Genomic DNA, 27435 nt, shown 5'->3' on the forward strand with positions numbered 1-27435 from the left:
CCAGAGCCGGTGCTTTATCCACTGCGCCACCTAGCCGCCCCTATTTACTTCTTAATGGTAGGGAATGGGATGGATGGCAAGACAGAATTTGGAAGTAGATATTTAAAAATAATAAAATAATGTAAAATGAAAATTAAAAGAGTGATACGGTCTTGCACAATGATAGTTTTCATGAAAATTTCACCTGCCTATTTTATTCCATGCAGAAATCTCTGCTGGCTGGGTCACTGAGCATCACTACTTGAATAATCCCATATCAATGAGACTGGAAAATAGCTCCTGAATGTATGTAGAAATGAAAGCAGAGATGAACCTGTTTCATGAAATCAGAAGACACTCAGAACTCATTATATTTAAGCTCTGGAAAGGTAATGTTTTTATTACCAAACACATAAGCAATATCGTATTTAACAAAATTATGATTCGGGTAAATGAAGAATGAATATATTCTGCTTCATAGAATTCTTGCTTTTGTGTCTGACTTATGAAGTGCTAGAAAGAAACATTCTTATTCTATCTCCTCCAACAGTACTTTGCTATAGTTTTGGAATGCCAATGAGAGGTATCAGTGCTGTTGGATCTGTTCCCTTTCGAATGACCACATTCAAGATTGATAGATGATCCATGTGGAAGAGAAGAGAAAGTGGTATGTGGTGGGGGGAGGGGGTAACACAAGCAGATGTAACTTATGCAAGCAATGCAATGGGTTTTCTATCCTGGTCTCATAGGAGATGGGTGTCAACATGTTCTCCCTCTATGACTAATCTCATAATTGAAGAGAAAGAGGTGCATTTCTTAGAAAAGCCATGACTGTGTGTCAAATGTATGGTGGTCTGGGTGCTCAGCAGCAGGAGGAGTCACAGCAGGCTGGATGGCAACAGGTGGTTCTGCAGCAGGTGGTCTGGCAGCAGGTGGGGCGACAGCAGGGCTGGCAGCAGGTAGGGCGGCAGCAGGTGGGGCGACAGCAGGGCTGGCAGCAGGTAGGGCGGCAGCAGGTGGGGCGACAGCAGGGCTGGCAGCAACTAGAAATACAGCAGGTAGGGCGGCAGCAGGGCTGGCAGCAGGTGGGGCGGCAGCAAGTTGGGCGGCAGCAGGTGGGTTGGCAACAAACAGACTGGCAGCACCTTGGTCTGCAGCAGCTAGACACACAGCAGCTAGGCTGGCAGCAAGTGGTTCTGCAGCAAGTGGTCTGACAACAGGCTGGACGACAACAGGTGGGACGGCAGCAGGGCTGGCAGCAGCTGGACACACAGCAAGTTGGGCGGCAACAAGGGGTTTGGCAGCAGGTTGGTTGGCAGCACACAGACTGGCAGCAGCTGGGTCTACAGCAGCTAGGACGGCAGCAGCTGGGGGCACAGCATGCCTCTTCACAGACTTCCTGGCCACAGCTCTGGTCAGAGCAGATGGAGCCACAACAGGAGTTGACCATGGTGTCAGTGGATGGATCTTCTAGTTTTCTTTCCAGGTCAAGGATTGACTTGAGTTTGGAAAACTTCTTGCCCCACTGGCCTCTTATATACCCTCATGAATAACTGTTGTCAGCAAGCCTAGAGTATTTCCTTGTTATTATTTATCATGATGGAAAAGTGAACATGCAATTAAATAATTGATTTTACTCATGAGAGAAACTATTTTTTCCTTGACCTTTTGGGAATCACCATCTCATTAATTTCTTTTCCTCCTTCTAGGCTCATCATTTATGTTTTCTTCTTGCCTTAAGTACTTAATCAAATTTCTCTCCCTGCTCAACTTCTGGCCAATCCTATGACATCCTGACCTCAATGTTCAAGTTAATTATACATCTATTTTATGTGAATCATTCCATGACTTGTGACAGGCTTTATTCACAAAGGATAAGGATACCCTTAGAACAGGAGTGGGAGGCCGTATCCTGAAGACTACATGGTACCCATAGATTTATTGCATGGAGCCACTGCTGTTGTCCAAAATTGGGATCAAAGAAAAGTTTTGTTCTTCTATGAATGATGACAAAGTCTGCTTTCTTCAAGGAATCCAAGGCTAGGATGCAACAAAATGCCTTCTGACACCTACCAGTCTTGGTCATCATTATCCACTCCAGATGATTCACCAAGGTCACATGATATCACTAAAGGGAACTTAGAATGCATTTCCAGGGATTCCAGAATCCTATTCAAGAACTGTGTGTGAAGATGTCACTTTTCTTAATTTTCAGGGGACCTATTTTTCTTTATGATTAATGCTGGAGACTTCAAAATAGATAAGGAGAATTAAATTCTCAGTTAAGGAGATGTTATCTGAGATTGGGCCTAGGATTCTTAGACCATAACACAAATCTTTCAACCTATCCTACTCTGGTGCTTCATTCTGGTTTGGAGGTGATCCTGCCTACACAAAGGCTAGGCCAGTGGAGCATAAACCTTGGTAGGTTCTACTATGTAAGAATGGCCTTGTTGGCCATAACTGGACTTTTTCTTTTTCCAGGGACTAAATGATCTATGGAGGAAGAAGCACAGCACTAGGAGGCCACCCCTTTAATGATGACTTTTTAAACTATGGTAACCAAAAGAGTCTGCCTATAAACAACATCAACATAGGGAAGGAAATTGTAGTTAAATGGAAAGAGGATTCACAGGGTTTTCTTTTTTGTGTGTGTGGGGGGCAATGAGGGTTAAGTGACTTGCCCAGGGTCACACAGGTAGTGTCAAGTGTCTGAGACTGGATTTGAACTCAGGTCCTCCTGAATTCAGGGCCAGTGCTTTATCCACTGCGCCACCTAGCTGCCCCACAGGGTTTTCTTAAGGAAGCAATAAAAGGAGCTTGTGGAGTGCTTTGTATTGCTCTCTCAGAGCAGTAACAAACATTATTTCATGAGATATTTGTTCATGATTTATTGCAGGACTAATTAAAAGGATTTGAAGAGAAAAGAAACACCACCTTGAAAATAATCGCCCATAATTTTTTTTTTGCTAAAATTCCATTTTTAGCCTTTGTTTGTTTCTTAGCCATTGGATTGGATGGATTCCTGCATTGCCTCTAAGAATGGATAGATTTTATGAAATTTGACAATATCTCCCTTTTTTTTGTTTCAATTACATTGAGTCTTGTTTTTGCAGTTAGTTTTCCTTTTTTCCTTTTTTTTTTCCCAGGGCAATGAGGGTTAATTGATTTGCCCAGAGTCACACAGCTAGTAAGTTTCAAGTGTCTGAGGCCTGACTTGAACTCAGGTCCTCCTGAATCCAGGGCCAGTGCTTTATCTACTTCACCACCTAGCTGCCCCCGCCCCCTCCTTTTTTACTTCTGGTTCTTGAATTCACTTAAGAAGCAATAATTGAAAAGTCAGTAGAACTAGAAATAGCAATATTTGACTTCTTGCTGGCAATGACTATTTTCTTTGTCTTCTGTTCCAAGTACAATGCCTTGCACACAGTAGGCATTTAATGAACAGTTATTAGGTTAGATTGAATAGTAGATAGTCTGTCACTACAGCAATGCTTGGAACTTTCCCAAGATTATCCTCATGTAATATATCCTTTGGAGTCCCAGGGTTACCTTTAGGCCAGAATGAAAAAGGAGAAGAGGCCTTTGAGACCTAGGAGAAAGAATGAATTTTACAGGAAATATTTCATTAAAGTGTAAGTGCCTCTTTATGTGGAAGTCATTCACCTTCAAGATCATTTAAATGTATTATGTTTGAATTTTTCCCTTTGCTATGATGATTCAGGTGAAGTTTCTACACAGAAATACTCAAGATATTCAAACACCACAATTGTAAATGAGTTATTTATGTCAGTCTCCAAAACAAATTTTAATGAATTGATCTATTTCTTCACTGATTCATTCATCTGTCTTGAAAACTCAGTTATTTTTTCATCAATAAAGGAATGAAAAATTTCCCATCTGCAATGTCTTTTATATCTCATTGCTCATTATTATCTTCATTTAAAATTCTATCATGGGGGCACCTAGGTGGCACAGTGGATATGGAGTCAGGAGTACCTGAGTTGAAATCCAGCCTCAGACACTTAACACTTACTAGCTGTGTGACCCTGGGCAAGTCACTTAACCCCAATTGCCTCACTTAAAAAAATTCTATCATGGTATGAATGATTAAATCCCTATATAATTTCACCATAAGTTTCTTTATTAATTCTCCCACATTCCCTCCAACATTTGTCATTTCTGGTTTGTTTTTTGTTCTGTTTTTTGGGTTTTTTTTGGGGGGGGGGTTGGGAGGCAATGAGGGTTAAGTGACTTGCCCAGGGTCACACAGCTAGTAAGTATCAAATGTCTGAGGCCAGATTTGAACTCAGGTCCCCCTGAATCCAGGGTTGGTGCTCTATCCACTGTGCCACCTACCTGCCCCCAACACTTGTAAGTGTGGGTAAGTATCTCAGAATTGTTTTATTTTGCATTTTTCAAATCAATAGCAACTTAACACATTTTTATCTGACTATATATAACTCTGATTAATTCCTCTGAAAACTGCCTGTGCATATTCTTTAACCATTTGTCAATTGAAGAATGCCTTTTGTTTCTATAAACTTAACTCAGGCCCCTATATATTTGAAAAATGAGTTATTTCTCAGAGAAACTTGCTGTAAGTGTTTTTCACAGTTATTATCACAATGTATTTCCCTCCATCCTATTCTCCACCCCCCATTAATCCTACTCTTTCCTTTCATCCTGTCCATTCTCAAAAGTGTTTTTCTTCTGAATTTTACCTCCCCTAATCTACCCTACATTCTTTCAGCCCTTCCTCTTTTTTTGTATCCCCTTCCCTCTTCCTATCTTGTATGGTAATCTTGTATGATTTTATACACCCAACTGACTGTATATATTATTTCTTCTTGATGCCAATTTTGATGAGAGTTTGATTAATGGGCTTCCTCTCATCTCCCCACTCCTTTCATCTTCCCCTCCATTGTAAAAACTCTTTTGTGGCTTTTTTATGTCAGGTAATTTATCCAATTCTATCGCTCCCTTTCTCCTCCCAGTGTAGTCTTCTTTCTCACCCCATAACTTTATTTTTTAGATGAACAACCCATCATATTCAACTCACACCTGTTCTATGTTTACTCCATCTAAATGTAATAATGGGAAAGATTTTAGGAGTTATTTAGGAGTGTAATTTTCCCATGTAAGAATATAAGCAGTTTAACCTTATTGAATCCTATATGATTTATTGTTCCTGCTTGCCTATTTATGCTTCTCTTTAATCTTGTATTTGGCAGCTAGGTGTCACAGTGGATAAAGCACCAGCCCTGGATTCAGGAGTATCTGAGTTCAAATCCCGCCTCAGACACTTGACACTTACTAGCTGTGTGACCCTGGGCAAGTCACTTAACCCTCATTGCCATAATAATAATAATAATAATAATAATAATAATAATAATAATAATAATAATAATAATAATAATAATTTGTCTAAAAATGTTTAAAAATCTTGTATTTGAAAGTCAAATTTTGTATTCAGCTCTAATCTTTTCATCAGAAATGCTAAAAAGTCCTCTATTTCATTGAGTGTCCATTTCTCTTAGGAACGACCATACTTAATCTTTCCTGATTGATGATTCTTGGTTGTAATCCTAGCTTTTTGCCCCCCCCCCAGAATATCATATTCCCAAACCTCTGATCCTTTAATGTAGAAACAACTAAATCTTGTGTTATCCTGATAACATGATTTTTAAATTGTTTCATTTTGATTGTTTACAATAATTTGTCCTTGACCTGGAAGTTCTGGAATTTGGCTATAATATTCCTGGAAGTTTTCACTGTGGGATCTCTTTCAGGAGGTCATCAGTGGACTCTTTCCATTCCCAGTTCACCTTTTGGTTCCAGGACATGAGGGTATTTTTCCCTAATAATTTCTTTGATTTCAGGTGAAGCATATTATAGTCTGCATTAACCTTTATCTCTGCTTCAAATGTGTTTCTTGTAAACAACATAATGTAGGAGTCTGGTTTTTAATCCACTCTGCTATTCCCTTCCATTTTACTGGAGATTTCATCCCAATCACATTCACAGTTATGATTACTAACTGTCTATTCCCCTCCATCCTATTTTCCCCTTTATTTGTACTTTTTTTCTTCTTTCACCCTATTCCTCCTCACCAGTATTTTACTTCTGACCACTGCCTCTCCCAATTTGCCCTCCCTTTTCTTTCTCCTTTCCTCCCCTTATTCTGCCTTCCCTTCTATCAGTGCCCTGCTTTCCCCTTACCCTTGTACTTCCCTAGAGGGTAAGCTAAATTTCTTTACCCCAATGACTGTTTATGTTTTCCCCTCTTTGAACCAAATCTGATGAGAGTAAGATTTAAACAATGCTCACTCCTCCCTTCTTTCCCTCTATTGTAATAGGTTTTGGGGGCCTCTTAATATGATGTAATTAACCCCATTCTATCTCCCCTTTCCTCTTCATAACATATACTCCTTTTGTTCACCTTTTAATTTTCTTTATATCATCACATCAAAGTCTATTTATACCCATAGCTTCTATCTATACTCCTTCTCTCTGTCCAAATAGAGATACAATTCTCAAAAGTTATAAGTATTATCTTCTTGTGTAGGGATGTAAACACAAAACAGTCATGCATAACAATTCCAAAGTCTTAATGAAGAAAAGTGCTATTCTGTTCCAGAGAGAGAGAACAGATGGGAGCTCTCAAACTCATGACTTAATCACTCCAAAAAAAAAAAATCAAAATAATGCCATAGGAGAACAAATAATTCTGAGTACAAATTGAAGCAAATATTTCATTACTTTTCTTTTCCCCCCCAACAACATGATTAATGTGGAAATATGTTTTACTTGAATTTATATGTATAATGAATATTGCATTTCTTTCCATTCCAATGATTGGGAGTGGGATGGACCGCAGCAGACAATTTGGAAGTGAAAATTTTAAAATAGTAAAATAATTTACAAAAAGAAAAGAAAGAAAAAAAGTGATGCACTCTTGAGCAAGGTTGGCTTTTCTCAAAACTTCTGTTGCCAATTTCAGTGTAGGCAGAAATCTCTGCTGGATGGATCATGAGTTTATCTGACTGAATTCTTCCATATGATGAGAATATTTTCCAGATGTGTGTGAAAACAACTTGAGACATGAAACCATCTCATAAAATCAGAAGAAGACATGCAAACTAAATATACTTCATCTGCCAAGGTGATATTTTTATTAGCAAACACAAAAACAATAATACATGACAAAGCAATGATTTTGATACATTTAGAAGGAGTATTTTCTGTTTCATAGACCTTGATTTGGTGACTGACTTAAGAAATTCTGGGAAGAAACATTCTCATTCTGATCTTTTAGGGTATCTCTGTGCTATAGCTTTAAATTGCCAATCAGCAGTCACAGAGCTAGTGGAATCTGTTCACTTTTGAGTCACTACATTCAACATTGATCAGTAATCTATATTTGGGTGCTCAGCAGCAGGAGGAGCCACAGCAGGCTGGACGGCAACAGGTGGTTCTGCAGCAGGTGGTCTGGCAGCAGGTGGGGCGACAGCAGGGCTGGCAGCAACTAGAAATACAGCAGGTAGGGCGGCAGCAGGGCTGGCAGCAGGTAGGGCGGCAGCAGGTGGGGCGACAGCAGGGCTGGCAGCAACTAGAAATACAGCAGGTAGGGCGGCAGCAGGGCTGGCAGCAGGTGGGGCGGCAGCAAGTTGGGCGGCAGCAGGTGGGTTGGCAACAAACAGACTGGCAGCACCTTGGTCTGCAGCAGCTAGACACACAGCAGCTAGGCTGGCAGCAAGTGGTTCTGCAGCAAGTGGTCTGACAACAGGCTGGATGACAACAGGTGGGACGGCAGCAGGGCTGGCAGCAGCTGGACACACAGCAAGTTGGGCGGCAACAAGGGGTTTGGCAGCAGGTTGGTTGGCAGCACACAGACTGGCAGCAGCTGGGTCTACAGCAGCTAGGACGGCAGCAGCTGGGGGCACAGCATGCCTCTTCACAGACTTCCTGGCCACAGCTCTGGTCAGAGCAGATGGAGCCACAACAGGAGTTGACCATGGTGTCAGTGGATGGATCTTCTAGTTTTCTTTCCAGGTCAAGGATTGACTTGAGTTTGGAAAACTTCTTGCCCCACTGGCCTCTTATATACCCTCATGAATAACTGTTGTCAGCAAGCCTAGAGTATTTCCTTGTTATTATTTATCATGATGGAAAAGTGAACATGCAATTAAATAATTGATTTTACTCATGAGAGAAACTACTTTTTCCTTGACCTTTTGGGATTCACCATCTCATTAATTTCTTTTCCTCCTTCTAGGCTTATCATTTGTGTTATCATCTTGCCTTGTTCAACTTCTTGTCAGTCATGTGACATCCTGACCTCAACATCCTGGTGTATTATACATTTTTGAGCATACATGACTCATGGTGTGTTTTATTCACAATTGTTCAGAGTCCTTTTAGTGCACCAGTGGGCAACACTTCACTTTAGGCCACATGTGACTCCTAGATTAATTGCATAGAACCTATGATATTATCTAAAATTTAGATCAAAGCAAAGTTGTTGTCCTGTATGAATAATGAAGAAGTCTGCTTTCTTCCCTAACTCTATAGCTAAGATGAGACAAAATGCCTCCTCACACTTCTCAGTCCTGGTGGCTCATATGGTACTGATGTTATCACCAAAACATTTCCAGGGATTCCAGAATCTTGATCATGAAATATACATATGAAAATGCCATTTGTATTATTTTCAGGGGTCCTATTTTCATTAATGATTGAAGGTGGAGACTTCAGAAGAGGTAAGAAGACTTGAGAAATTAGTACTTCATTAAAATGATAGTATATGAGACTTCAACTAGTATTTTTGGATCACAGTTGAAATCCCTCTACTTGCCCTTCTCTGATGCCTCTTCATAGTTTGGAGGTGATCGTGATGACACAATGACTATGCCATGGGGGGCATAAACATTGGTGGCTTCTACCAATTAGGAATGGCTTTGTAGCTGGTAGCTGGACTTGTTTCTTTTTCCCAATGGCCAAAGTAGCTGTGGAGAAAGAAGCTCAGCACAGAGAGGCCACCCACTTTGTGATGGATTTTTCAACCATGATGCCCAGAACATTAACATCAAAATAAAGGAGGAAGGTGTAGTTAAATGGAAAGAGATTTTGTATTGTTCTCTCAAAGGCCATAACAAACATTATTTCAGAACATATTTGGTCTTCATGTATTACAGTACTAATTAAAAGGATCTGCTGAAAAAAGAGAGACCACCATATAAATAATTACGTATACCAGTATTTTCTAAGACACTAATGCCATCCTTACCCTTTTTTCTTTAAGTCCTGTGATTTGATATTGATTTTTTCATCAATCCTAGAAAAAAATTGTGAACTTTCATATTGCCTTCTTTTTTAAAAATTCCATTACTATCAAGGGTTCTTTAAAGTTTCTTCTCTTATTTTCCTTCTCGTTCATTTATTTGTTTTATAAGCAATAATCGAACACAACATACAGTATATGAACAGATACTGAGCTATGTGCTGGGAATTCATAGTCAGAAGCCTTCAATTTTATTTGTCTTTATGGATTTTGTATTCTATTTGTGGAAAATAATATTTATGTAGATAACAGGGATGACACAAGGACGTCATTAGATGTATTAGGATTGCCTTATTTTCCAGAGGAAATGGATTAAAACCTGGCCTAACACAACAAAGGTCTCTTGTGGTAACAGTTTTCTACCTGGCTGGTATGCAAATAGTCAGAAATTTCAGAGGACAATGAAAGCACAAACCAAGAAGGGTTCAGTCCTGAGGCATTTGAGAATTTATGGTCCTTCCAGAGACATTATTATCTGCTAGAGATTTTTTTTCTGTCCTCCCCAACATTCATGGACTTTATAAATCTGTAAATGAAATCTGTATATTCCTGCCACATACCCCATTTCTCCTAATCACACAAGGTTTGAACTGTCAGGCTGATTTCCATTTGTGCAAATGGAATTAAGAGCATCCTGTTGCAAACCAGGAGGCAGGGAGTTAATCAGTCTGGATCTGATTGACATCAATAAAGAGATAAAACTTAATTGTCCAGATACTGCACCCCACCCCTTCTAGTTTTTAAATATTCTCCCTCCCTAGTCTGGGTTGAACCTCTTTTAAGGGGTTCCCATGCAATGCATGTAATCAGTTGCTAATCGGAATAAAAATGAGTCTTTATTTTGCTGGATTGTACCTAACTCTGTTTCTGTTTCTGTGGGAGACAGGTTTCTGTTTTTAGTTTTTTGTGTTGTTTTTTAGTGAGGCAATTGGGGTTAAGTGACTTGCCCAGGGTCACATAGCTAGTAAGTGTGTGTTAAGTGTCTGAGGCCAGATTTGAACTCAGGTACTCCTGACTCCAGGGCCGGTGCTCTATCCACTGTGCCACCTAGCTGCCCCCAGGTTTCTGTTTTTGACATTGCCTAATAGCCTCACAAACTATCATGTTTTTTATCCTCTGCTCAATGTCAAATCTCATCTCTGGCAGTTAATGTTCCTTGAGGTTTTCCCCTCCAAAATGAGAGGAAAAAGCCACATTGTCCATTCAAAGTAAAGCTCCCCTTGGTTCAAAGGTCAAAAGAGACTAAAGAATTTCCATCTTGGGCATTGGAAATATATCTCCAGCTTTTCCCAAGAAAATAATAAGGGTTGAAGAAGTGTATGGAAGACACATACAAATCCTATACATGATAGCCATGAAGGGAAAGGCACTAGTATTTGGTAGGGCCATGAAGGCTGCCTACAGGGTGTGGCACTTCATCTAAGTTGTGAAGGAAAATAGGAACAACAAGAGGCAGAGGTGGTGTGGGAGACAATTCTAGGAATGAGGATAGCCAATAGAAAGGCATGGAAGTAAGAGATGGCATGCTGTTTATCTGAGCATCAATGCATTATGGAGTATGTGTGGGGATTAATATGTAACAAGTCTGAAAAGGTAGGCAGGGACCAAGTTGTCAAGAGATTTGTATGTATGAAACCGACATGTATATTGGATCTTATAGTAACAAGGCAGCAGTAGAGGCGTGGTTGTCATGGTCAGGCCTGTACTCCATGAAAAGAATTTTGGTGCTAGTGTTGAAAATGTATTAGAGAGGGTCAAAACTTGAGACAAGGGATGGGGGGGAGGGTCAACCAGGTGGAGCAATGGCTAGAGCACTGGTCCTGGATTCAGGAGGACCTGAGTTCAAATCCAGCCTCAGACAGTTGACTAGCTGTGTGACCCTGGGCAAGTCACTTAACCCTCACTTGTGGCAAGTGAAGCTAATTAAATGTTCTTTACAACAGTCCAGAAGGCAGGTAAGAAGGGGATGATTGAGGGTATATAATTTTTAAAATTCAGCAGAGCTATAAATGGTAATATATGACTTCCTGAAGGCAATTGCTGATTTTTTGTTTTCTGTTTTTGTCTTTCCTTTGTGTCCCAAGTTGAATGACTTTCACACAGTAGGTGTTTAATGAACACTTATTAGGCAGAGATAAATAATAGGCAGTCTGTCACTAAGGCAATACTTGGAGCTTTTCTATCATAGTAGAACCTGAACAAGCTTATACTCAACTGGTAAATCTTTTGGAATCCCAGGGGCACCTCCTGGCTGGAATAAGGAAGGAGAGGAAGCTTTTTGCCATAGAAGATAGAGTAACTTGTACATGAAATACTTCATTAATTTGTAAGTTTTTCTTCATACAGAAGTCACTCATCTCCCAGATTATTAAAATTTCCCATTTTTAAATTTTTCTGTGCCCTATGATAACTCTGTTGAAGTTTGTTAAATGGAAATACTAAAGATATTTCACCTACAGCTACACCACAATTATGTATAACTCTTTTGTCTCCAGAACACATTTGGATTAATTGATCTATGTATCTATGTGTTTATGTATCTATGCATGTATCTATCTATCTATCTATCTATCATCTAATTACATACCTATGTATCTTTGTATCTATTCGTGGAAAAGCACTTCTTTTTCATTAATAAATGAATGAAAAAGCACTTATTAATTGCAAAGTCTTTTATCTCATTGCTTATTATTATCTATGTTCAAACTTCTATCATCCCTGGTTTTAGCTTTTTTGGCTAGAGCAATCAAATTGACTCAAGCTAGCATTTTTCAGTTTTATAATTAGCATACATGGGGATTTATACTATATAATTTTTAAGGCACCTGTAATTCTTAAAAAAATAAGATTTCAATTATCTGTTAGATTGTTCCAAGTCCAATTAAATGGATTCAAGATACCTTCTAGCACCCAGATTCCATGCTTCTTTTCATTTGTTTGGTGTTTTTGGTTTTGGTTTTTTGGGGTTTTTTTTCTTTGCAGGGCCATAAGGGTTAAGTGACTTGCCCAGAGTCACACAGCTAGTCAAGTGACTGAGGCTGGATTTGAATTCAGGTCTTCCTGAATCCAGGGCCAATGCTTTATCCACTGCACCACTTAGCTGCCCCTTCCATGCTTCTTTTCTGGGTTATGCTAAGAGCTCAAAATCATCTGATATCTAGTTATCAATGTTTTGGATATCCTTTTATGTTAGACCCAGACGGATAGGTCCTAGTTTTATTTGTTTATTTGTTTGGGTTTTTTTTTAACAACTTACATTTTTCATAGTGAGGCTTTGATTAATCCCATTGGAATTCAAATGGAACTAATTGACCATGCCTTAAACCCAAATCACACTGGCTCTCCTGATTGGTCAACGACAGGGCCCAAGCCCAAATCTCACTTGTTTATTGTTTTGGATTTTGGTGGCTGAGAGTGAGTATAAATATCAATTGCTTCTGTTCTAGACAGAAGCACTGGGGGCCTTTTCACCCCAGATTAAAATTTTTTGAGTAGGTAAAAGAGGCCATTTTTTTTGTCTCATTTCTTACCTATCCTTAATCACTGAATGGGTGTGACCTCAGACAAACTGAGATGTTAAAGAGTCAAGGTCTGCAGCATTAAATTAAAAAACCCAAACAAGTTATAATTTAGCTCTTTTGGAAGACCTTTAGTGATTGGGAACCTACTGCTTTCCAAAGCATCCCATTTTGTCATGTTACTATAATGTATATTTTCTTTACAACAGATGATCTGCTCTCCAAAATTTGGACCCATTGTTTCTAGTTCTGTACTGCTGCTTCCCACCTAATTTTTTTTTTACTTTAAATAAAAATGTTTATTTAAAAAAAATAGTCAAGGTCTCCCACTACATTGAAAACATCTCCACACATCTTGATCTATATCTTGCCACTGGACCCAGATAGCTCCAGAGGAGAGAGTGATACTGGAGAGGTTATACAGCCCTGCCTTCCTTAAATCCAATTTACTTGTAAATCAAGACATCACCCTCCTAATGTCATTGATCCTCTTTGAGAATGAAGTACAAGTAACAACAGATCCCCTTAACCCATTGTCTCATCTGAATTTTTTTCCTTATACATTACTAAAAACAAACAAACAAACCTGAAGTCAATCACCAGAACTCCCTCTTCTCAGTGCCTTCACTTTATTTTGTTATCCTCTGTGCTGAGCAGAATGTCTAGAACATGCTTGTTGATTTCACTTGTTGACTCCTACACATGGCTAATAATTAAGGGAGTTGTAGAACATATGGCCAGAGGATTATAAAATTGTGTGTACCCTTTGACCCAACAATACTGCTGCTAAATCTATAGACCAAAAAGATCAAAGGAAAATAAAAAGACCTATATTACCAAAATATTGATAACAGCTGGTTTTGTGATTGCAACAAATTGGAAACTGAGGGAATGCAGACTAATTGGGAAATGCCTGAATAATTTGTAGCATAGGATTGTGATGGAATACTCTTATGTAGTTAAAAATGATCAAGAGGATAGTTTCAAAAAATTCTGAGATTTACATGAATTTATTAAAAGTGAAGTAAGCAGAACCAAGGAAAAAAATGAACACAGGATGGGCAATACTGTAATGATAAATAGCTGTGAAAGATAGTCATTCTGATTACTACAATGATCCCCAACAATTGATAAGTACTGAATATGAAAACTGCTACCCTCCGACCAAGAGAGAACAGATACAACTTTAGTACATTTTCAAGCACATCTTTTCTTATTTTATTGTGGTTTTTCCTACAAAAATGGATAATGTGGAAATATGTTTTACATGACTTCATGTAATAGTTATTGTATTTCTTGCCTTCTCAAGATTTGGGGGTGGGATGAACTGCAGGGGAGAATTTGGAAGTGAAAATTTTAAAATAAAATAATTTGCAAAAAAAAAAGAAAAAGAGTGATGTGGTGTCAGGTGATGATAACTTCTCTCAAAATATCACCTGACTATTTTATTATAGGCAGAAATCTCTGCTGGATGGGTCAGTGAGCTTCTCTACTTTAATTCTCCAATGTCAAAAAGACTAGAGGATAGCTTCTGAATGTGTGTGGAAATGATTTTGGACATGAAGTTTTCATGAAATCAGAAGAAAAAATTCAGAAGTCAACACATTTCAATTCTGGAAAGGTAATGCTTTTATTAGAAAACACTTTAAAAAGTTATGAGTTAGATAAATGTTGAATGATATTTTCTGTTCATAGACTTTCTTGCATTGATGTTGGCTTCTGTAATAATGAGAAGAAACATTTTTATTCTGATCTCTGCATAGTACTTTGCTATAGCTTTAGAATGTCAATGAGAAGTCCCAGAGCTGGTGGAATCTGTTCCCTTTTGAACCACCACATTCCAGATTGATAAGATGATCCATGTTTGGAAGAGAAGAGAAGGGGAGGGAAACATAAGCAAATGTGATTTCTGCATGCAATGGAGTGGATTTTCCATCCTTGTCTCATAAGAGATTGGTGTTAATATGTTCTCCTTCTGTGGCTGATCTCACAAATGAAGATGAAAGAAAAGCCATGACTGTGTGCCAAATGGATGGTGGTCTGGGTGCTCAGCAGCAGGAGGAGCCACAGCAGGCTGGACGGCAACAGGTGGTTCTGCAGCAGGTGGTCTGGCAGCAGGTGGGGCGACAGCAGGGCTGGCAGCAACTAGAAATACAGCAGGTAGGGCGGCAGCAGGGCTGGCAGCAGGTGGGGCGACAGCAGGGCTGGCAGCAGGTAGGGCGGCAGCAGGTGGGGCGACAGCAGGGCTGGCAGCAACTAGAAATACAGCAGGTAGGGCGGCAGCAGGGCTGGCAGCAGGTGGGGCGGCAGCAAGTTGGGCGGCAGCAGGTGGGTTGGCAACAAACAGACTGGCAGCACCTTGGTCTGCAGCAGCTAGACACACAGCAGCTAGGCTGGCAGCAAGTGGTTCTACAGCAAGTGGTCTGGCAACAGGCTGGACGACAACAGGTGGGACGGCAGCAGGGCTGGCAGCAGCTGGACACACAGCAAGTTGGGCGGCAACAAGGGGTTTGGCAGCAGGTTGGTTGGCAGCACACAGACTGGCAGCAGCTGGGTCTACAGCAGCTAGGACGGCAGCAGCTGGGGGCACAGCATGCCTCTTCACAGACTTCCTGGCCACAGCTCTGGTCAGAGCAGATGGAGCCACAACAGGAGTTGACCATGGTGTCAGTGGATGGATCTTCTAGTTTTCTTTCCAGGTCAAGGATTGACTTGAGTTTGGAAAACTTCTTGCCCCACTGGCCTCTTATATACCCTCATGAATAACTGTTGTCAGCAAGCCTAGAGTATTTCCTTGTTATTATTTATCATGATGGAAAAGTGAACATGCAATTAAATAATTGATTTTACTCATGAGAGAAACTACTTTTTCCTTGACCTTTTGGGATTCACCATCTCATTAATTTCTTTTCCTCCTTCTAGGCTTATCATTTGTGTTATCATCTTGCCTTGTTCAACTTCTTGTCAGTCATGTGACATCCTGACCTCAACATCCTAGTGTATTATACATCCCTGTTTTCTGTGCATCATTTCATGATTCATGATGGGCTTTAGATACAAGGCATGAGAATACCTTTAGAACAGTATTAGGAAACTCTACCTATAAGGCTAATTGGTAGCAATAGATTAATTAATTGCATAGAACCTATGATATTATCTAAAATTTAGACCCAAGAAAAGTTGTTATCTTATCTGAATGATGAAGAGGTTTGCTTTCTTTCCAGGTCCCATAGGACAAAATGTGACAAAATGCATCTTCAAACTTGTCAGTGCTGCAGATGATTATCCACTCCAGATGACTCACAGGGGACATATGATTTCACCAGTGGGAACTTTGAGTTCAATTCCAGGATTCCAGAGTTTTGAGCAAGCAGTATGTGGGTGAAGATACCATTGTCATGGGTTCTATTTTTATTAGTGTTTGATAGTAGAGACTTCAGAAGAGAAAAGGGTAACTGAGAAGTGAATACTTAGTAAAGGAGATTGGATTATATTGTATTATCTCAGGAGACTGAGACTAGGATTTTTAGATAGCACCTTAAATCCTTCCATTTGTCCTACCCTTGAAGACTCTTCATGATTTGGAGGTGATTTGATCCTTGTTACATGAAGATGATGCCAGTTGAGCATAAACTTTGGTAGGTTCTACTGTGTGAGGATGGCCTTGTTGACCATACGTGGACTTTTTCCTTTTCCCAGAGGCCAAAGGAGCTATGGAGGGAGAAGTTCAGCACCAGAATGCTTCCCATTTAGTGATGGATTTTTCAGCCATGACAGCCAAAACATTCTGCCCATAAACAACCACAACTAGGGGAGGAAGTTGTAGTTAAATGGAGAATAGGGTTCACAAGTTTTCCTTAAGGAAGTAATAAAAGGAATTAATGTAGTGCTTTGTATTGTTCTCCCAAAGACAATAACAAGCATCATTTCATGAGATGTTTGGCCATCATTTATTGCAGAATTAATTACAAGGATTTGAGGAGAAATTTAAGACCACCATGATAATACTTGCATGTAGCAGTATTTGCTACAACATCAATGTCATTTTTAAACTTTTCTTTTTATTGAGTCCTGTGATTTATTGATTCCTGCATGGCCTCCAACTCTGGAAAAACTTTATGAAGTTTTATAATGTCTCCTTTTTTTTACTTTTAAGAGTATGGATTCTTTCATTTACTTTTTAAAAGTTTCTTCCATTTTCCCCTTTTGGTTCATTCATTCTGGAAGCAGTAATTGAATACAACATACAGTGACTAACCAAGCACTTATCTACAAATACACTCAATTGTATATGTCTTTAAGCATCTTGCATTCTATTTGGGGTTTTTTTGTTTTTTTGTTTTCTGTAGGGCAATGAGGGTTAAGTGACTTGCCCAGAGTCACACAGCTAATGTCAAGTGTCTGAGGGCAGATTTGAACTCAGATCCTCCTGAATCCAGGGCTAGTGCTTTATCCACTGCATCTCCTAGCTTCCCCCTTGCATTCTGTTTGAAGAAAATAAAATGCACCTAGGGAATAGGGAAGGCACAGGGACTGTACTACATTTCCATCTAATAGTCTCTCAACCTATCATATTTTTTAATCCTCTACTGAATGTTAAATCCCATTCCTGGGAATTAGTGTCCTCAAACACCTAGTATCTTTCTTCGAGCTTTTGTTTTCCCCTACAAGGAAAGAGGAAAAAGCAACACTGCACAAGTGATCCCACCCTCTTTATCAGATTGCCCCCTCCCTTCTTTTCTTTTCTTTTGTTTTTCCAGTTTTATTTATTTATTTTAGTGAGGAAATTGGGGTTAAGTGACTTGCCCAGGGTCACACAGCTAGTAAGTGTTAAGTGTTGAAAGCTGGATTTGAACTCAGGTACTCCTGACTCCAGGGCCTGTGCTCTATCCACTGCACCACCTAGCTTCCCCTCTCCCTTATTTTCAATATCTTGTTCTCTGATGTGTGCTCTCCTGCTTCTAAATATATATATATATATCACTATTTTTAAAAATCCCTCCCTTAATTTGTCCATCATTTTATTTTTCTCCTCCCTCTGGCAGTAAAACTCCTTGAGAAAATCTTCTGTAATCAATGCTTCCACTTCTATTCTTCTCATTTAAAAAAAAAATTCTTTGCCCCCATACTTCTGATCACATCATTTAGTCAAAACTATTTCCCTAGTTACCAATTCTCTCTACATAGGCAAAGATGATGACTTTTTAAATTAATCCTCATTTCTTGTGGCTTCTCTGTACTTTCTGACACTGTAAATTTCTCTCCTCAATGTTCCTCTCTTCTCTTTAGGTTTTATGTCTCCATTTCCATTGCAAATGCATTGTTTGCATGCATCCTAGTCTGATGACTCTTCATGCTTTGTCATGTTCTCCTGGGAGACACGTGATCTTTAAGTGATCTCTGCACATTCCTGTCTTAAGCTTGTAGATAAATCATGCTTCCCTTGAACATTTAAAAAAATTTTTTCTGGGGCAATGAGGGTTAAGTGACTTGCCCAAGGTCACACAGATGGTGAGTGTCAAATGTCTGACAACTCAGGTCCTCCTGAATCCAAGGCCAGTGCTTTATCCACTGTGCCACCTAGTTGCTCTCCCTTGAACATTTTTGTCTCTAGTTTCTCTTCTGATAAATGCTTCTCCACTTCAGTATTTTGTGTTCAAATCTGCTGTCTCTCCTTTACTCCTTTAATGATCATGGTCCATCAGGAATTCAAGTTTTCCTCATGTGCTAGTCATGCTTCATAATTCTTTATTGAAGGCTCTGGTTTTTGTTGTTTTTGTTTTTGTTTTTCATTGAGAGCTCTAATTACAGGTCTAAAGTAATTCCTCATTTCTTCCTTTAAGAATGTTGTTTCTCTTTGAGACATTCTGAGAGTAGGATCAATTCCAGCTTAGTTTCCACTTTTCCCTCAGGCCTGATGCAACCAGGTGTTCAGGCTTGTTTTTAACCACCATCTCCCATTTCCCCTTCCACACTAGTCCTTTCTATCCTGTGACTTGTCAGAGCCTGATGTTCACTGTTTCTTGCAAAGTTGGAGATGGTCAGCAGAAGTGCTGGGACATTTCTAATCTTCAGACTAGCAGTTCCCTACCCTTGGTCTAGTTCTTATCACAAAGCAATATGTTTTTATCCTACCTAGCTCTTTTCTCCTTCTTTCCTCCATGTGGTTGAGCAGATGCTATGTCTGTTGCTTCTTGGGGTGTTAAAGCAGAGCCACTGAAGCCCCAGAGATCCCTGTCCTGAAAAAGTTTAGTGTTGGATGGGTCCCAGCTGAGATTTCAGTTACCTTCCTCTCACTGCACAAGCTAGTTTTCAACCCACCCAACACTATCCTTTGCTCTTGGGAGTGTTTCTCCCAACATTCCCCTCCTTTGCTTCCCAAGACCTTTTCTTCTTTCAGCAGTGTGAGTATTTTGGGCCAGAGTCACTGCAGGGAGAGGCCCCCATGCTAGGCTCAGCTATTCTATCCCAATCAGGGACATTGTGACTTTGTGCTCACTGCCTCGAATCTGGGGCTTGGTGAGACTAGTACTACATGAGCATGCAAAGTACTAAAGATCATTGGTATCACTTCATAAGCTTCCTATTCTTCCCTTGACTGGTTTGTCTTCTTATCTTGAGGAAAGTAAGTCATTGAACTTTCAAAATCATGCAAGAAACCCCACAAATTTTATAACAGAAATGTAGCTAGAGCCGCAACACTGGAAAAACTTCTTCAGTGACTTATTAAAAAAATGATAGAGGGGGGCAGCTAGATGGTGCAGTGATTAAAGCATCAGCTCTGGATTCAGGAGGACCTGAGTTCAAATCTGGCCTCAGACACTTGACACTTACTAGCTGTGTGACCCTGGGCAAGTCACTTAACCCCCATTGCCTGTAAAAAAAATGATAGAAAACTACTAAAAGTGGTAGCATAATTTGGGGTTAATTTTAAGTTAGGTCAATAGATTAAATAGTAGCAGTGTCCATTGTCATGTGCTGATACTCAGACTACATACTGATATGGTAAAGTCAAAGCTAGATCAAAATGTCAGGGACATATTTCAGGGGGTGTGGGGGGAAGGTGGATTGCATGAGGGTTCACCAGCCCTCCTCTCCTTATAGATCCCTCTGCAACAGAAGATATACAAAAAAATATGGCATTATACCTTGAAAATAAATCTGAAGTTTGCCTGTGGAAGTGGGTTGAAGCTTGTCAGTTACTGTTAAGTGATGCAATTTTCCCTGTTTTCACTATTTCTCAGTGATGAGATTGTACATAAGCAAATGTGAAATTCAAACTATGGTCATATTGTTCCCAAACATATCAATCTAGTTGAAGCAAATTCACATTTTAAAAACAACTAGGTGGCGGAGTGGATGGAGCACCAGCCCTGGAGTCAGGAGAATCTGAGTTCAAATCCAACCTCAGACACTTAACACTTAACTAGCTGTGTGACCCTGAGCAAGTCACTTAACCCCAATTGCCTCACGAAAAACTAAAAAAATAAAAACAACCATTATACCACAACTGACTATATTTTTCACCTGGCCCATAGTTCATCTAGCATATAAAAACAATGAAGGAAGGAAGGAGGGAAGAAAAGAAGGAAGGGAAAGAAGGAAGGAGAGAGAGAAGGAAGGAAGCAAAGGAAAGGAAGAAAGAAAAAAGGTAGGGGAGAGAGAGAGAGAGAGAAAGAAGAGATCTAAAAAAAGAAGTCTAAATTTTTAAAAAATGAATTCTAAGTTTCTGGGAAAGAGAGAAACATATTTCCCAACTGCCTCATATTCCTGGAGTGTTCTCCCTCTTAATATTCACCTCTTGAAATCCCTAGTTCCATTCAAAGCTTAGTTCCAAGTCACCTTCTACAAGATGCCTTTCATAATCCCTATATTTAGGACATATACATACATACATACATACATACATACATACATACACATATTTTTATTTACTTTCTATATTTTGATTAGATTTATCTGTTTCTTTGTTGTTGTTGTTGTTGTTCTTTTGCTCCAGGTAAAGCATAAACTCCTACAGGGCAGGAATTGTTTTCATCTTTTTCCTTTGTATTGGCAGTACCTAGCACAGGTATTGAGATGAATTGAATTGAGATAAGGCTCCTTGGTATAATTCCTCTGCCATTCAGAGAGATTTTTTAAAAATCATTATGAAGACAAAGAGAATTGGCATCCTCAGAAATGGAGGCAGGAATAGCCCCATTTAGGCGAGATGACAAATTCCTTTCCCATTAACTTCCATAAACTCAATAAAATTGCACTTAGAAGAATAGCAAAGTCAGGCTGAGTTGGAGTTGCTATTAAAATGTGGTATTTAGTAGCTATGTTCCCAAGCTCTGGTTTAAAAAAAAATGCATTTGAATCATTCTACCCTGTCCTTCTCTCTTGAATAACTACACCTTTATCACATCATCAATTGTATCCTGCCATGACTCAGCTTTAGATCATTCTCACCATTTACCAGCATAACTCCTACATGCATGCTGCTGAATGAAGGTGGAGAAAAATATGTACATAGACTGACTGGGTCCATGACGAATTCATCTTATACAACTTCAACTAGGCCTTCATTGATCCTAAGAAATCTTACTATACCCACCTCATTAACTCACTATCCCACTCTTTTTAGTGGCTTTTCCAAACATTTTCATCCCTTTTCAAATTTTCTGTGACTCTCTCTCACCCTACCCTCAAAGATGAGATCATGGACTCAAATTTTACAGAAAAAAAGATGAAATCACTTCCATGAGCTTACTCTTCTCTTCCTCATTTCCTGTCACTCAGATACCTTCTTCTGCTATCTCTTCCTTCATCCCTGTCTCAGGTAATGAGTTATCCTTAATCCCTATCGAGGCTAACATTACTACATGTTCAAGAAATCCAGTTCTGGGATTTCTGGTGGGTGGAGTCAATATGGTGGGGGAAAGGCAGTGAGCTCTCGAACTCATGAGACAATCACTCCAAAAAATATCCAAATAATGCCATAGGAAAACGCCCGGAGCAGCAAAACTCACAGAAGAATTGCTGAAATCATTTTTTAACCAAGAACGGCTTGGAAGGTCAGAAGGAGGGAGCTGCTGTGCTGATACAGGAGTTGAGCCCAACCCCACAGTCACCCTGACACAGATCCAGTCCCAGGAAGGCCTCACCATAGAAGGAGACCCCCAGAGCCTCTGAATCAGCTGAAGTGCCAGTGTTGTCTAGAACTAAGCTCACAGTCTGCTGAGAGGGCTGAGCCCTGGGCAGGAGGGAGACTACAGGGGTCTATGCTGGTGCTGAGGCAGAACTTGGATTTTTCACCCCTGCTGAGAACCAGGAGGTAGACTTGAGCAGGTTGGGGAGGGGCACAGGCTCATCAGAGCTAACAATCAAACAAACAAAGCTGGTTGATTAGCAAGTTGGTCTGGGTTCATCTATAGACCAGGAAACAGGCCAGGTGAGTGAAGGACCTGATCCTCTTTAAATCATACCACTGGGACTTCTTAAGCTTGGGATACTGCAGCCTGGAAACAGTGCCCCACTTTAAGGAGCTAAAAGTCACATAAAAGAAAGGCAAGATGAGCAGACAGAGAAAGGTGAGGACCATAAAAAGTTTCTTCAGTAACAAGGAAGACCAAGGGGCACCCTTAGAGGAAGATGTCAACATCAGGGCCCCTATATCTAAAGCTTCCAAGAAAAATATGAATTGGTCTCAGGCCATAGAGGTGCTCAAAAAGGACTTTGAAAATAAAGTTAGAGAGGTAGAGAATGGAAAGAGAAATGAGGGGATGCAAGAAAGACATGAGAAAAAAAGTCAACAGCTTGAAAAGTCAAATTGGCCAGATGGAAAAGGAGGTACAAAAGATCTCTGATGAAAATAATTGCCTAAGAATGAGGATTGAACAAATGGAAGCCAGTGACTTTATGAGAAACCAAGACACAATAAAGCAAATCCAAATGAATAAAAAAAATAGAGGGCAATGTGATATATCTTCTGGGAAAAACTGCTGACCTAGAAAATAGGTCCAGGAGAGATAATTTGAAAATTATTGATCTACCTGAAAACCATGATCAAGGAAAGAGCTTAGACACCATCTTCCAAGATATCCTCAGGAAAAATTGCCCTGAAATTCTAGAAGAAGAAGCTAAAGTAGAAATTGAAAGAATCCACCTATCACCTCCAGAAAAAGATCCCAAAAGGAAAACTTCTAGGAACATTATAGCCAAATTCCAGAGCTCTCAGGTCAAGGAGAAAATATTGCAAGCTCACAAAAAGAAAGAATTCAAGTACTGTGGAGCCCCAGTCAGGATAGCACAAGATCTAGCAGCTTCTACATTAAAGGACTGGAGGGCATGGAATATGACATTCCAGAGGGCAAAGGAAATGGGATTACAACCAAGAATCACCTACCCAGCAAAACACAGCATTATCTTTCAGCAGTAAAAATGGGACTTTAATGAAAAAGAAGACTTTCAGATATTTGTGATTAAAAGACCTGAACTGAAGGGCAAATTTGACTTCCAAATACAAGACCCATAAAAAACTGGAGCTGGGAGACATACCTGGGGTCATACAGTGGGTGACTGTCTTGTGTCTAAGGCCGGGTTTAGGCTGGGATCCCCTTGGGTCCAGGGGTAATATTTTGTCCACTGTGTCACTTAGCCAGGTGATGACATCTTTAGGGTCAAATTGAGGGGTGAAGGGAATTAACTTGGGGAGGGGGAAGGGCAGAGGTGAAATCCTACATGAAAGAAATAGGAAAAGGCTTATGGAGTGGGGGAAGAGATGGGAGAGGAGCAAGGCAGTAAATAAATTTTACACTTATCAGAAAAGGCTCAAGGACTTTAAACTCATCAGAGCTGCCTGGGGGGGGGGGGGGAGGGGGACTAACACACACACCCAACTGGGTGGAGTAATCTATTTAATCTGGGCAGTGAATGATCCTAACACTCATCAGAATTGGATTAAAGACCTCAATCTCATTAGAATTGGCTCAAGGAGGGAATAATGTACACACTCAATTGGGTGGAATAATCTCTCTAACCTGGCAGGAAAATAGGAGGGGAAGGAGATAAAGAGAGAGGGGCAAAAGAAGTAAGGGCAGAGTGGGGGATGGGACAGAAAGAAGCAAATCCCTTTTGAAGAGGGATAGGATGAAAGAAGATGGATAATAGATTAAATATCATGGGGAAAGGAATAGGATGGAAGGGAAACAGTTAACAATAGTAATCATGAAAAAGAGAAAAAGGGGAAAAATTGTACAAAAAATATTTATAGCAACTCTTGGTGGAGGCTAAGAATGGAGAATCAAGGGTATGTCCATCAAATGAGGAATGATGGAAAAAGCTGTGCTATATGATTGTAGTGGAATGGTCTTGTGCTACAGAAAATGACAAATAGGATGATCCCTGAAAAACCTGGAAAGACTAATGAACATTGATGTATAGTGAAGTGAGCAGAGCTGGGAGGACATTGTGCATAGTGACAGCAGCATTGTTCAATGAGCAATTGTGAATGACTTAACTCCTCTCAGCAATGCAATGATCCAAGACAATCCCAAGAAACTAATGAGGAAGCTTACTATTCACCCCCATAGAAAGAACTGATAAAAAGAACACTTGTGCATTGTACATCTATAACCTGGTTGAGATCTTGTGGAGGGGGGAGGTAAGGGAGGGAGGGAGGGAGAAAAATTTGGAACTCTAAATCTTATGAAAATGAATGTTGAAAACTACCCTTACATGTAACTGGAAAAAATAAAATAAATGTTTGTTGCTAAAAAAAAAAAAAGACAGTTGCAGGCCCAGTAGTCTAGGACTTTAAGAGTCAAAGAGGTGAATTTCTGTTTTATTCCAGAGGCAATAGGGAACTAATTGGGTTTAATGGGAAAGAGAGTGAAAGATCAGAGTGGTGCTTCAGGAAAATCACTTTGGTAGCTGTGTGGAGGATGGACTGGCGTGGGGAAATATTTAAGGATGGAAAATCAATTAGGAGGTCATTGCAAGAGTCAGGGTGAGAGGTGGTTAGGGTCTGAACTGAGGTGATGGCTTTATGAGTAAAGAAAAGGGGTCAGATGTGATAGGAAATAGGCCTGTGATTTCATTGGTAAAGGGAACTCCCAAGTGAAGATACCCTCTCTACCAATGCAAGTTTTCTTAACAAATTGCCTAGAGGGGCAGCTAGGTGGCATAGTGGATAAAGTGCCAGCACTGGATTCAGGAGGACCTGAGCTCAGATCTGGCCTCAGACACTTGGCACTTACTAGGTGTGTGACCCTGGGTAAGTCACTTAGCCCTCATTGCCCTGGGGGGGGGGGGGAGAGAGAGAGAGAGAGAGAGAGAGAGAGAGAGAGAGAGAGAGAGAGAGAGAGAGAGAATTGAAAGGTTATGTGATTTGCCCAGAGTCACACAAGCAGGGTATGTCAGAGCCAGGACTTGATGTCAGCTCTTTGTGGCTTAAAATCCAATTTATTATTTGTTTTTTAAGCCCATGGATGATCAGAACCAGCAAATTAGAAAGGGTATGAAGGTAGAAACAAGGGCTTGATACAGGCATATCTGAACTCATAGCATGAAGAAGAAACAGTTGCTAGAGAAGTAGAATGCTAGAAAAATATGTAAAATAGATAAAAGAACAAAAAAGTCACAATAGTCTACAATGATTTACAGTAGGAACAAAGAAATAATCTTATTAAATATAAAGCTGGAAGATATCTTAGAGATTACCTGCTCCAGTCCCTTCATTTAACAGATAAAAGAGACTGAAACCAAGATGGGTAAAATAACTTGCCCAAGGTCACATTGGTAGTAAGCTCTCAGACTGTTGCTATTCAGTCACATCTAACTCTCTGTGATTCCATTTGGGGTTTTCTTGGCAAAGATACTTGAAGTGGTTTGCCATGTTCTTCTCCAGCTCATTTTACAGATGAGGAAACTGAGGCATACTGTTAAGTGACTTACCTAGAGTGACACAACTAGGAAGCGTCTGAGACCAGATTTGAACTCAGAAAGATGGGGCTTCCTGACTCTAGGCCCAGCACTCTATCCACTGCCCCATGTAGCTGCCCTAAGTAGTAAGCAACAATAGTGGGATTTGAATATAGGACTTCTAACTCTAAATTCAGTGCTCTTTTCACATGACCTGGTCTCAGATCTAGCTTCTGACACAAATGAGGTTGGCCGAATTATTAGCTCCTTGAAGGCAGGGACTGTCTTTTGCCTCTTTTTGTATGCCTTGTACTTCGCACAGTGCCTAACACATAGCAGACACTTAATAAATGCTCTTTGACTGACTAAAAAGAAAAAGAAAAAAAGAAATTCAGTTCCATCCTTGTCTCTATCAATAATTTATCACTTATTTCCATTCTATCACTTACTTTCTATGTCTTCCTGTCTCATTCCCTACTGTCCACAAGCATGCCTTTGTTTCTCCTGTCCTTTAAGAATCCTCATTTCCATCCCTGCTAACTGTCTTCCTGTATCTCTTCTGCTCTTTGTAGCTGAACTCCTTGAAAAAGGCCATCTATTCTGTTATGCAGTGTTAAGAACCCTCTAGAGAAGTTTTCCCCTGCATAATTACATAGTAAATATATAGCTGAAATGCATCTTCGTTATATTGGCACTGACTTCATGAATATGAAAAGTTAATCTTTCCATTGGGACCCATTTCCAATGAGTAATTCTAGCTGTTGCTTTGTTTACATGATGGTTCTTTTTTATGGTTCTTTGTGCAACGGTGGGCTTTTTTATCCCATCATGCAATTCCATGGGCCCATATCTTACATATCTACTGGGGAACTTCTGATTTTAAAGTAAACTAATTGAAAATTTCATGTATTATTAATCTTTTCAGGTTCTGAAAAGGTACTGAAAGCTGCACAGTTCCATTTCTGGGATATGAATGGCATGGGTAGAAGCACCAGGGCAAATTTAACAGGTTTTCCTAGTTTGGGGCAAATTTTAAATCCTCAGCCTCATGGGGACTCTGGTATTTTGTTGAAAATGGATATCTTGGTCTTGGGGTGTCAAAGTGTGGGATTTGCAGGGTGCATTTTCAATAAGGATGGACTTTCTAGGTTGTCTTTTTTTTCTTTTCATGTTGACACCTTCAATCCCAACTCCTGCCTTGTTAATAATAAAGGTTCACTCAAAAGAAAGAAAGGAAGAAAGAAAGAAAGAAAGAAAGAAAGAAAGAAAGAAAGAAAGAAAGAAAGAAAGAAAGAAAGAAAGAAAGAAAGAAAGAAAGAAAGAAAGAAAGAAAGAAAGAAAGAAAGAAAAAGGCCATCTACAGGGGACAAACCACCAACATGGCAGATAGCAACCCCGTCAAACTCTCAACTTTATCCTCTAAACAACCTTAAAATAATACCTCAAATCAAATTCTGGAATGGCAGAACCAATAAAAGGCATGGTGAGACATTTTTCCAGCCTACGACAACTTGGGAAGTCCACAGGAAAAGTTTGTGATACCAGTGTACTGTCCAGCCTGGCTCACATGTGGCAGCATCATGAAGGCGGGCTTTGGAGTAGGATGCAATAATAGCTGCAACAACTTTGGGAATTCTCAACCCAGAAACCATAAGGGAGTTGGTCAACTGGTCAGAAAGAGATTACAGG

General features: G+C 39.9%; 1 protein-coding gene and 1 pseudogene across 8 annotated transcripts; both read right to left on the reverse strand.

Annotated features, from left to right (window-relative positions):
• Window positions 1–406: 406 nt before the first annotated feature.
• Window positions 407–7998, reverse strand: LOC122754506 (keratin-associated protein 4-6-like). Of its 8 annotated transcripts, XM_044003024.1 has the most exons (3): window positions 7443–7998; window positions 2396–2410; window positions 407–1290 (listed from the first exon to the last, which is right to left on the reverse strand). In XM_044003024.1, exons 1-3 carry the CDS (start codon window positions 7996–7998, stop codon window positions 842–844), a joined length of 1020 nt encoding a protein of 339 aa, XP_043858959.1. In that variant the 3' UTR covers window positions 407–841. The 8 variants fall into 8 exon arrangements, with proteins under 8 accessions (XP_043858959.1, XP_043858960.1, XP_043858967.1 ...); XM_044003025.1 differs by lacking the exons at window positions 2396–2410; window positions 7443–7998 and adding an exon at window positions 4151–4159 and having other exon boundaries at window positions 407–1363; XM_044003032.1 differs by lacking the exons at window positions 2396–2410; window positions 7443–7998 and adding an exon at window positions 1362–1429 and having other exon boundaries at window positions 407–1214.
• A 6518-nt stretch (window positions 7999–14516) lies between these two features.
• On the reverse strand, window positions 14517–15600 carry LOC122755984 (annotated as a pseudogene).
• Between the last annotated feature and the right edge of the window lie 11835 nt (window positions 15601–27435).

The sequence above is a fragment of the Dromiciops gliroides genome, chromosome 4 (genome assembly GCF_019393635.1).
Source record: "Dromiciops gliroides isolate mDroGli1 chromosome 4, mDroGli1.pri, whole genome shotgun sequence".
Lineage (NCBI taxonomy): Eukaryota > Metazoa > Chordata > Mammalia > Microbiotheria > Microbiotheriidae > Dromiciops > Dromiciops gliroides.